Below are 12,400 nucleotides of genomic sequence, written 5' to 3'. Positions count from 1 at the left end.
GCTATTCGGTGCTATTAACAATTGAGAAAAATGTAAACAAACATAAAAAAATCCGTATTAAATCGAAACTGAATATGATTGTCATCCAATACCACTGTGTTCATTCCATAGCCACCTCCTATTGTGACTGTGATGAGCTCAAATGTTTGGAGTATCTGCTTAAAACGCTGTATGAATGCTAATCATCTCCAGGTGAATAGCCCATCTGCCTAATAAATTGTGGGTTATAGTAAAAAAAAGAAAAAGAAAGAAAAGCACAGACCTAGATGAGGAGGAGCTGTGAGGAGAAAGAGAAAGACAGGCAGTGAGATTACAGAGGGAGGAAAAGAGATGCCTACAGAGAAATTCAGTAAGTGTTGCCTCTGGTCTGTAGTGAAAATGCTCTTCCTGATCTCCCCATGAAATCTTTAATAAAATCTCCATTATACTCTCTTAAAAAATAAAACAATACTTTGGCCTCTTCTCCTAACTCCTGGCCTGATTCTACAGGAGTTGATCCCTTTCTCATTCATCTCCTTCCCTTCAGATCTGTGGATTTACCTCCTTCCCTGCAGACAAGCCGTAATTCTGATCATCTGTCACTTAGAAGAGGTGATTAGAAGCAACCATTTATTAGAAGACATGTATTACTGCTAATCGAAGGGACAAAAATGTTAATTCTAATGACAACCAAAGGTGCAGCTCTGGTTCCAGGCTCCCACCCTCACTTTCCTTCTTTTCTTAGGGCTGTCTCTGGTCTGCAGAGCACAGCTAAGAGAGGGCAATCCGGGGCTGGCATTCTGCATGGTCTTTGATGCTGGCAATTCCAACATGTTTCTTCATTTATGCTTTCTGCAGAACAGGGAGGCTGCTACTTACCATGGCATCTGGCCTCTTTGTGGTCATCCTTGTGGTTCTGATCAGGCCCAGTGGGATAGCTGAAGTCAGCTCTCAGGCAGGAGACTGGTCTTATATCTGCAGGGGGTTGCAGTCTCTGGCTGATCACTCAAGCTGGCAGGGGAGGTCACAGGCAATGAAGGAATGAACTACTGCCAAAGAACAGGGCATCTAGGAGCGCAGTGAATCTCTCGTTTTTATCCCCGCAATATCTCCTATTATCTCCTATGGCTGGTTCCCTGGTTACAGGGAATAGGAGCCCAGCAATTTTAAATAGCAAGTGCAAGTGTTTGTGTGTGTGTGTGTGTGTGTGTGTGTGTGTGCGCGCGCGCACAGGTGCATTTGGGGTTTAAGCACTGAAGATACAATGGAAAGGAATGCACTTTGGCTTTGGAGTTGGTCAGCCTAATCCTGATTTTGCCATTTACTACGTGACCTCAGCGCAAATCACATCTATTATCTGAGCTCCTTTTTCCCTGTGCTTCCTCACAGGTTGTTATGAGAATCTGATGAGGTAATATAAAGGGGATACCACTTTAGAAGACTCCATACAGTATGTTTCTATCCTATACCACAAAGCTAGTACAGGAAAGGATCCATGGAGAGGAATCAGTGTCAGGGAACCTAGAAAGTGCTGGGTTGTGCCCAATTCCCTCATCTTCAGGTTAGGTAAAGACCTTCATAACAATTCTAAAGACAAGCATTAAGATTTATGTGAAACATTAGAGTAATATTGTAGAGACAAAATAATATTTTCTTTTCTTTTTAAGACAGTCTCACTCTGTTGCCCTGGTAAAGTGCTGTGGCCTTAACCTAGTTCACAGCAACCTCACCCTCCTGGTTCAAGCAATCCTCCTGCCTCAGCCTCTCGAGTAGCTGAGACTATAGGCACTCCCACAATGCCTGGCTAGTTTTTCAATTTTTATTTATTTATTTTTGAGACTGAGTCTCCCTTTATCATCTGGGTAGAGTTCTGTAGCGTCACAGCTCACAGCAACCTCTAATTCCTGGGCTTAAGCAATTCTCTTGCCTCAGCCTCCCAGGTAGCTGGGACTAAAAGTGCCCGCCATGACGTCTGGCTATTTTGTTGTTGTTGTTGCAGTTGTCATTGTTGTTTAGCAGGCCCAGGCCCGGTTTGAACCAGCCAGCTTCGGTATACATGGCCAGCACCCTAACGACTAAGCTATGGGTGCTAAATCTAGTTTTTCAATATTTAATAGAGACCTGGTCTCACTCTTGCACAGGCTGGTCTCAAGCTCAGGTGAAGTACAGAGGACAGGACTTGGTGGCTCACGTCTGTAAACCTAGCACTCTGAGAAGCTGAGGTGGGAGAATTGCTTGAGACCAGTTCAAGACCATCTTGGACAACACAGAGAGTTGCTCCACTCTCATATCTACAAAAAATACAAAAATGAGCTAGGAGTCCCTGTGTGCTCCTATAGTCTCAGCTAGTCGGGAAGCTGAGGCAGCAGGATTGCCTGAGCCCAGGAGTTTGAGGTTGCTGTGAGCTATGCTGATACCACTGCACTCCATCCCAGACAGCAGAGCTAAACCCTCTCTCAAAAAGGAGGAGGAGAACAAGAAGAAGAAGAAGAAAGAATTGGGGAGGAGGGGGAAAACAAGAAGTAAGAATTGAGTTGAAATCTAGTTAACGATGTTCTGCTCAGATTGGAGATAAGATCAGTCCAGTACAAAACAGTGGAAGGTGTAGAGAGGGTAGAGTTCCTTCCCCTCCTCACTGTACTTCAAGCCCACGCCCTGCTCATGAACCTCATTGCACACAGAATCAGGTTGTCTTTTTCATTTGCTGGGATATGTCATTCCTTTCTACTATTTTATAAAACCACAAGTAAAGGGATGCAGGAAAGTCTAGGTTGCCCTTGTTGTATCTTGCTTACATCCACAGTGACTGTCAATAGGGGTTAGAACAGAATCATTTGATTTGTTGATTATTTGAACCAAGAAGCTAATTTCTGTTGTTATCAGCCTTCCCAGTGAGCTATGGGGGAGTGGGGAGCCAAGGAATGTTAAAAGTCACCACTGCTGTTTCCAGGTTCTGAATCGCCAGGTCGGTTTAGTTTCCTCTAACAAGGACTGCTCTTGCTCTGTAATGCAGATAAAAAAGGAGGGGTCTGACTAAGATTAAAGGACATGAACCTTCTGGCAGAAAGTCCTAGGCAAAATGAGGTAAGACAGGCACTCTGGTGTTGTGTGACTGCTGAGAAAATAATCTAGCAGTGTGTATCGGAAGTGCTCAACTTGGGCTCCACGCCTGTAGCTCAGGCAGCTAGGGTGACAGCCACATACACTGAAAGTGGCAGTGCGAATCCAGCCTGGGCCTGAGAAACAACAATGACAACTACAACCAAAAAATGGCAGGGCATTATGGCGGGTGCTTGTAATCCCAGCTACCAGGAAGGTTGAGGCAAGAGAATCGCTTAAGCCCAAGAGTTGGAGGTTGCTGTGAGCTATGACTCCACAGCTCTTTACCCAGGTTGACAGCTTGAGACTCTTGTCTCAAAAAAAAAAAGTGCTAAACTTATGAACACCTTTTTGATCAAATAATACTAGTGTTAGTACTCAATCCAAAATGCAAAAATAACTATATCCATTAAGATGTTCAATGCAGTGTTGTTTATAATAGTAAACATTTGGATATAACCTAAATGTTCAAAAATATAATGTACTGGGCGGCGCCTGTGGCTCAAAGGGGTGGGGCGTGGGCCTCAGACCCAGGGCAGGTTCAGACCCAGCCCTGGCCAAAAACTGCACACACACACACACACACACACACCAAAAGTAATGTACTGATTTGGGGTAGGGACTTTATAGTCAGATGGCACTGGCTCAGCCAAATCCTGGTTCTGTCAGGGGAGACTCATGTGACTTTTTGTAAAGTACTTAATCTCCCTGAGACTTGGGTTCTTTATCCATAAAATGTGAAAAATAAAAATAATAACAATCATAAATAAAACTCACAAGATTGTCATGAGGAATAATGAGATAATATATTTGTTAGGACTTTGCGTAAAGTCATTTATTGAATCAGTGCTAAATAAATGTCCACCACTACTATTTAAACTGTAACTGTTTTTTTCATGGATCGTAAGATGTTAAGTATTGGTTTTTAAAAAATATTTTCCTGTATTTAAAAAAAGTTTATTATGTATATTTTTTGACGGAGAAAAAAATCTTTACATTAAGAAAATATACCCAGAATCATAGAATACACCAGTGGGGAAACTCCTTAGTTTAGGTTGCCTAAAGAGTAATCTGGAGACTACATTAAAAATGCAGAAATATTCCTTTGATGCCAAACTTTCAAAATCAATTGTGTAGTCTACACTGGTTTTTCTTTTTTTTTTTTTTAGAGACATAGTCTCACTTTGTCACCCTTAGTAGAATGCCTTGGCGTCACAGCTCACCGCAACCTCCAGGTCCTGGGCTTAGACCATTCTCTTGCCTCAGCCACCCGAGTAGCTGGGACTACAGGCGCCTGCCACAACACCTGGATTTTTTTATTTTTATTTTTTTGAGACAGAGCCTCAAGCTGTCACCCTGGGAAGAGTGCTGTGGCATCACAGCTCATAGCAACCTCCAACTCCTGGGCTCAAGTGATTCTCCTGCCTCAGCCTCCCAAGTAGCTGGGACTACCAGCACCCGCCACAATGCTCGGCTAATTTTTGGTTGCAACTGTCATTGTTGTTTGGTGGCCCAGGCTGGATTTGAACCAGCCAGCTCAGGTGTATGTGGCTGGCACTTTAGCCGCTTGAGCTGCAGGCGCCAAGCCAACACCCGGATATTTTCTTGTTGCAGTTTGGCTGGGGTGGGGCTCAAACCCACTCCCCTCAGTATATGGGGCCAACACCCTACCCACTGAGCCACAGGCGCCGCCCAGTCTACACTGGTTTTCAAATAACAAGTCTTGATCCATTAGCAGGTTGTGAGATTAATTTAGTGGATCTGATCAGCATTTAAGAAAACCACACTAAAATAGAACAAATTAAAACAAAAAAGAACAGAGGTAGAAAGAATGTTTTACAAGGGATGGAGCAAGGTGGAGGACCAGAAGAATCGTTCAGCTGAGCTCTCCTACTGTGACTGGGGAAAAAGAGCGAACCCAGCCATACCTGGTGTGGGGACCTTACCCGGAGTCGTAGCTCATGGAGCACAGTGAGGGGTCAGGGAGCTGGATACAGCATGTGATCCCGAGCAGTGGGAATCTGACACATTAGCTGTGAGCCAACATAATCTGAAGCAAAAGAGGAAGCAAGAAAGAAAAAGGAGGACACAGAGGAGAAGAAGAAGAAAGAACATATGAGGAGGAACCAACAGAAAAATTCCGGCAATATGAAAAAACAAAACAGAAGAACTCCCCCAAGGGACTATGAGGCAGCTACTGCAGAAGACTCCACCTATAAAGAACTAATGGATTTGACAGAGGGAATTTAAAATATGGATGATAAAGACAATAAAATGAATGGACAAGAAAATGGAAAGACAGAACCAAAAGTCAGACGAGAGATATGTAGAATACAGAAAGGATATGGTGGAGCTTAAGGAAATGAAGGAGACAATCTGGGAGGTAAAGATGCAGTGGAAAGTATCAAAAATAGTTTAGACCATGGAGAAGAAAGAACCTCAGAGCTAGAGGATAAAGTTTTCAAGTTAACTTTTGAAAATACTGTGTTGCCATAGTGATCAAAACAGCATGATACTGCCACAAAAATAGAGACATTGACATTTGGAACGGAATAGAAAACCGCCAGATGAAACTAACATCTTACAGCCACCTGATCTTTGATAAAACAAACAAGAACATACGCTGGGAAAAAGAATTCCTATTTAATAAATAGTATTGGGGCTCGGTGCCTGTAGCTCAAGTCGCTAAGGCGCAAGCCATATACACCAGAGCTGGTGGGTTCGAATCCAGCCTGGGCCTGCCAAACAACAACGACAACTACAAGCAAAAATAGCTGGGCGTTGTGGCAGGCACCTTTTGTCCCAGGTACTTGGGAGGCTGAGGCAAGAGAATCACTTAAGCCCAGGAGTTGGAGGTTGCTATGAGCTGTGATGCTACAGCACTCTACCCAGGGCAACAGCTTGAGGCTCTGTCTCAAAAAAAAAAAAAAAAAGAATGAATAAATAAATAAAATGGTATCGGAAGAACTGGATAATCACACGTAAAAAACTGAAACTGGACCCGCATCTCTCACCACTTACAAAAATTGATTCAAGATGGATCAAAGATATAAATCTAAGACATGAAACAATAAAAATCTCAGGCGTGGCGCCTGTGGCTCAAGCGGCTAAGGAGCCAGCCACATACACCTGAGCTGGCGGGTTCGAATCCAGCCCAGGCCCGCCAAATAACAATGATGGCTGCAACTAAAAAAAAACAGCTGGGCTTCGTGGTGGGTGCCTGTGGTCCCAGCTACTTGGGAAGCTGAGGCAGGAGACTTGCTTGAGCCCAGTTGGAGGTTGCTGTGAGCTATGATGCCATAGCACTCTACCCAGGGTGACAGCTTGAGGCTTTGTCTCAATAAATAAATAAATAAAATTATAAAATAAATAAAATAAAAAATAAAAATCCTCAAAGAAAGTGTGGGGAAAACATTTGAAGATACCAGCCTGGGGAAAGATTTTACGAAGACTTCCATGACAATTGCAACAACAACAATAATAAACAAATGGGCTTAATTAAACTGAAAAGCTTCTATACAGCTAAGGAAACAACAACCAAAGCAGATAGACAATCTTCAGAATGGGAAAAGATATTTACATATTATAAATCAGTCAAAAGTGTGATAACTAGGATGTACAGAGAACTCAAATTAATCAACAAAAAATAACCCAACAATCCCATATGTCACTGGGCAAGAGAGATGAAGAGAACCTTCTCTAAAGAAGATAGACAATAGCTAACAAACATATGAAAATATGCTCATTGTCCCTAATCATCAGAGAAATGCAAATCAAAACTACCCTGAGATATCACCTAACCCCAATGAGAACGGCTCACATCATGAAGTCTCAAAGCTGCAGATGCTGGTGTGGATGTGGAGAGAAGGGAACACTTTTACACTGCTGATGGGACTGCAAACTAATACAACCTTCTTGGAAGAAAGTATGGAGAATCCTCAAAGAACTCAAATTAGACCTCCCATTTGATCCTGCAATCCCATACTAGGCATCTACCCAGAAGAAAAAGGACATTTGCACTAGATTGTTTATTGCAGCTCAATTTACAATCGCCAAAATGTGGAAACAGCCTAAATGCCCACCGACCCAGGAATGGATTAACCAGCTGTGGTATATGTATACCATGGAATACTATTCAGCCATTAAAAAAGATGAGACTTTACATCTTTTGTTATTAACCTGGATGGAAGTGGAACAAATTCTTCTTAGTAAAGTATCACAGGAATGGAGAAGCAAGAATCCAATGTACTCAGTACATTGAAGTAATATGAAGGCAGTAGGTGAGGTAATACAAGGGGAGCGGGGTAGGGGACTAAGGGGGTGAGGAGAGGGGAGGAGGCAAGGGGATGGAGGGTCACAGTGTATGGCACACCTCTTGGGGGCGGGACACAATTATAAGAGGGACTTTCTCTAACAAATGCAATTGGTATAACCCAATTCTTTGTACCCTTAATGAATCCAAAACAATAAAAAATAAAATGAAAGAATGTTTTATGAAACTTTTACTTCAAGGCTGTGTATATGTGTACATGTATGTGTGTGTACATCTTGGGTTATGTTTTAAAATGTCTTTCTGCAGGGTTGAGATCCTGAGGGTCTCGATCAAAATAGTTTGAATCTACTTATTGTAGCCCTCAATTAAGGACTTTTGCTAGAAGAGAAAAGAAAGCAGGAATTCATTCCCAGACACTGTCCTCTGGCATGGCCCTGCAGGCAAACACCAGTGCTGTTGAGTACATGCCCGTAATTCCAAAGTTGAATGATTGTCTTTCAGGCATTTCTCCTGGGGTTGAAATAGGGGACCACAGGAGGGAATTTATGCAGAAATAACTCCAGAGGTTGGGTTAATGAACACATGACAGAGAATGGGAGTCAGTGGCTATTTTAACTCCTGCTTCTTCCTCTGGCATACAGCTGAGCTCAGTGGAAGCCGGAGGAGCCACAGCCTTCATCTATGCCAACTTTAGTGTACCTGTGGTTAAGGTGAGTGGGGGCCTGGTCCCAGAAGATGGAGTTGGAAGAGTGAACACTACCCCCCTAACCTCCATGCTGCCTGCACTTGCAAGCTGGTTGGGGGAGGGGGAGGAGACGAGGTCTTCCCTGATTCCTCCATCAGAGATGATCCTGCCCTTGCTTTACCACCACACATGCGCATGCCAGCATGCCCCTGGTTCCTCTGTTTCTTATGTACTTGTAGTACACGTAGCCAGTTACTTGTCTGTCTGCCCTGTCACCATAGACTCCTCAAATACAAGAACTCTGTGTTTTATTCACCTGTGGACTCTCTACACCACAGGGGTATTTGACCTGCAGCCTTGCAGGGGGCACATGCACTTTTTTTGCTTATCTGTGATGTGGGATATCACAAAAAACATGCATGAACCTTTTTCTTTGTGGGTTTTTGTTTTTTTTTTTTTTGAGGCAGAATCTTATTTTGTACGCCTGGGTAGAGTGCTGTAGTATCATAGCTCACAGCAACCTCAGATTTCTTGGGCTCAAGCCATTCTCTTGCCTCAGCCTCCTGAGTAGCTGGGACTATAGGTGCCCAGCACAATGCTCAGCTGTTTTTTAGAAGTGGAGTCTTGCTCTAGCTCAGGCTGGTCTTGAACTTGTGAGCTTAGGTGATTCACCCGCCTTGGCCTCCTAGAGTGCTGGATTACAGGCATGAGCCTCCACTCTTGGCCTTTTTTTTTTTTTTTTTGCTCATCAGCTTTTGTTAGTGTTTATGTATTTAATGCGTGGCCCAATACAACTCTTTTTCTTCCAATGTGTAGCAGAGAAAAAAATGGTTGGACACAGCTGCTCAGCAGCTAGTTCCCTCTGTCATTAGCTCAGTCAGCAGTGAGAGAGGTCTGAGGGTAGAGGAAAAATCATAGCCCTTTGCTCCAGGAGCACACAGGGAGGTCAACAGGTGGGCAAAGTGCTGCAGTAAGAGATGTGGAAAGGGTAGGCACCGAGAACCAGGAGGCAGGAGGTTTGCTTAACAAATCAGCATTTCCTCCAAATTTCAGATCAGCCAACTCTTTGGCAGCCTTTTTCTGATTCAGGAATGAAATGAAGATAAGTAAACGAGATGCCACCTTTAAAGCATGTAGTATGATGCCTGGCGTTGACCGTCCTAAGCATTGATAAATAAATGCTTGGTACCTCTGGATGCTCAGGCATTTCACATCTCTTCTGGGCTTGGGAACACAGAGGCTGCCAGTGCGTCCTGGCGAGCTCTTCATTTCTGGGGGCTCTGTCTACTTCTAAGGGCCAAGGTTAACGTCAGACTATAGGAAGTGTATAAGGCAAAAAAAAATTTTTTTTTTTTATTGTTGGGGATTCATTGAGGGTACAATAAGCCAGGTTACACTGATTGCAATTGTTAGGTAAAGTCCCTCAAGGCAAAAATTTTAAAAAGCCGTGAAGGTGGGGGGAGGGAGAAAATGTAGGATTTGGTGTCAAAACACCTGGGCTGGAGTCCTGTCTCTGCTTCTTACTTGCATTATTTAAAGTGCTGAGCTTCAACTTCTTTGCTAGAGGAATACGGATTCTGATAACACCTGTTCCGTTACGGTAGTGCCTAAAGAAAGATGAGCTTCTGAGTTAATGAAACTCTTGTGGTTTTGGTGGGCACCTCTCCTCGGTGACTCTCACGTTCACCTTTCTCCTAGGGCTCACCACGCAGTCTCATCTGCTCTGTTTTATGTCTGTCTCTTGTGAGCTCCTTGAGAGCAGAAATGGACGTGATTTGTGTCTGTATCTCCAGGGCCTGGAGCAGAATAGACCCTCTGTGTGACCTATGCATGAAAAGTAAATGGCAACTCATGCAATTCATGCCGCGTTATGCAAGCTTTGCCCCCAGCCTGCATGGAGAGGTGTCCTGTTAAATGGCACGTGCGCATTTGTTCTTACTCTGTGCTTTCTGAGGCCCGAGATTCAGGGCTGACCTTCCCTGGGACTGGGCCTCTTATTTCCAGAATGCAGCACTGTTTTGGTGGAACCTGCACAGGAATGGTGAAGGGAACAGTGACACTCTTCATGCTGGCTGCCCTGTCCTGGTGGGAGATAAGTGGGGTAAGTCCTGCCTTTCTGGGCATGAGGAAGGGGTGAGGGGTGCAGAATAAAGTGAAACGAGGGGTGGGCAGGTGTAGCAGAGCCTTCTCATTCCAAAACCTCATTGCTGTGCTGCATCACGTTGAGATGATCAGACTAGGAATCTGGACACCCCCCCGCAACAAATTGGGAGCCCAGAAAGGGCAGGGGTCATGTCACAGAACAGGTGTCAACAGGTTTTTGACTTGACCAGACCAGTGAGGAGGAATATGGCGCTCCGTCCTTTACCCTAAGGAGAGAATCTTTACACCGCCACTTCTACCATGTGTGCCTTCCCACGAGGCGGCAGTCACACAACGGAGAGATGAGTAAGCAGCAGGTGGACAGGTTCATGTCCTGCTGCACTTAGCTCTGAAGAAGAAGGGCTCTTGTGCTAGGGTGGACACTGGATGCCACCGCTTTTCCTCTCATCACTCTGGAATGGTTGTGGGGGAGGTGGGCTTTCACAGTGAAGGCCGAGTGACCTTAGTTCGAACATGTTTGAAAATTACTTCACAGGGGGACTTTTTCCAGAGGACAGTGTCCTCTTTGCTACTTACCTCTGCTAGGAAAAACAGCTGTAGTCCATAGCTGGGTGGGGACTCTGGTGGGCAGGCTAGTTGCCCGGAGTGCAGAGTGTAGGCGGCACTAGGGCTGTGGCTGCGCACTGGTGTTGCTACCCTTGCCCTGCTGAGCCTGCCCTCTTCCTCCTCTCTGTCCTCTCCCAGTGGCCAACAAGTGGATACACGAGTATGGACAGGAATTCCGCAGACCCTGCGGCTCCAGCCCTGAAGACTGAGACGCTGGTGGAGAGAAGCTTTCCAGGAGCCAAAAACTGGGGTGGGAGAGGAGAAAGGAAAAAGGCCTCATCAGCATAGCCTGTTCCTTGCAAATGGGAGGCCAGGAAGTGGTCTTCAACAGGGTACACTCGAGAGTTTGCATTTGCTACTGCTTCAGCCATGAGAGCGCGCAAAGGACAGTACAAAGGCGGGGGCAGTGGCGGCGTGAGAGGGAAGTTTCTGGAGTTCAGATGCTGTCTGCTGGGAACAGAACATACCAACAGTCGCTGGGGTTTTGTCAGGAGGCTTTGCCACTTTGAACCTTGACCTCAGGACTGAAAAATAACAGTAAGGACTCTTGTAAGAGGGACTATCCCGATTCCCACAGCTTGCAGCCCCCTCCTCGCTGCCTTCTGTCACAGCCTGAGTGGGCAGTGTCTCCATCCTAGAGCTTAGCCCCTGACTGGTACATCATATGATGATATTTGTAAAGTAGAAAGCAACTTTCTTTTCTTTTTATATGATTTTTTAATAGTCATTAAAAATGTTTACAAATCATTTTTCCTAATCGAGAATATTCATATATATTATAATGTTGAGTGGAAAAAATAAACAAAAACAAGAGTACAGTTAGCCATCCTTATCTGTGGGTTCCACATGTGTGGATTCAACCAATCTCTGATCAAAATATTTGCAAAAAAAAACAAAAGGATGGTTGTGTCCATACTGAATGTACAGACTTTTTTCCTTGTCATAACTATTTACACAGGATTTACATTGTATTAGGTATTATAAGTGACCAAGAGGTGATTTAAAATACACAGAGGATGTGCAGAGTTACATGCAAACACTTCACCATTTAATGTTAACATGAGACTTGAACATCTGTGGGTTTTGGTGTTCTCTGGGAATCCTGGAATAAGTCTCTTATGGTTAACATTTTATTTATGCCATAATCCTCCTTGGCTTATCCCCTGCCATTTTCCAGACATTGACATCTCCAGCCCCTGGCCACATTCCAGACATTGACACTCTTTCCAGTCCTGAGAACCCACGTGGCCATCAACACTGCTGGACTTTCATGCTCAGGCTTTAGCACCATTGCCCGCTTAGTCTTCCCAGGCTAAGGTCTTATCATCCCACTCCAGCTGTGTCACTTTGGAGGGACTTTTCTGACCACCCTACCTTCCAGCCACTTCGTTTCATGTTAACCCATTTTATTTTATTCATGATGATTATCTGAATTGAAATTGTTGATTCATTCGATTTTGGTCAGTTGCCTTCCTTGCAGGGCCAGTGTGGGGCCCACTGTACTTTGTAAATGCCTCTATTTGTAGCTCCCAGGTTGCTGAGTTTCAATATTTATTTTCCAGGCTGCCCCACACCCCCACTAGATTTTTTTTTTTTTAGAGACAGAGTCTCATTTTGTCACCCTCGGTAGAGTACTATGGTATCCCAACTCACAG

At 44.4% G+C, this 12,400-nt stretch overlaps 1 protein-coding gene across 3 annotated transcripts in view; it reads left to right on the top strand.

Annotated features, from left to right (window-relative positions):
• Positions 1–11,404, top strand: part of P4HA3 (prolyl 4-hydroxylase subunit alpha 3) — a 70,129-nt gene extending 58,725 nt beyond the window's left edge. For all 3 annotated transcript variants that reach the window (XM_053561289.1, XM_053561288.1, XM_053561290.1), the window contains 3 exons: positions 7,993–8,061; positions 10,041–10,137; positions 10,884–11,404. In XM_053561289.1, the coding sequence (XP_053417264.1) occupies positions 7,993–8,061; positions 10,041–10,137; positions 10,884–10,954 (237 nt within the window). In that variant the 3' untranslated portion in view covers positions 10,955–11,404. The remainder of the gene's footprint in view (positions 1–7,992; positions 8,062–10,040; positions 10,138–10,883) is intronic.
• Positions 11,405–12,400: the final 996 nt, after the last annotated feature.

This window comes from Nycticebus coucang, chromosome 14, assembly GCF_027406575.1.
Source record: "Nycticebus coucang isolate mNycCou1 chromosome 14, mNycCou1.pri, whole genome shotgun sequence".
NCBI classification, from domain to species: domain Eukaryota; kingdom Metazoa; phylum Chordata; class Mammalia; order Primates; family Lorisidae; genus Nycticebus; species Nycticebus coucang.
This window is presented reverse-complemented; position numbering and strand designations above follow the sequence as displayed.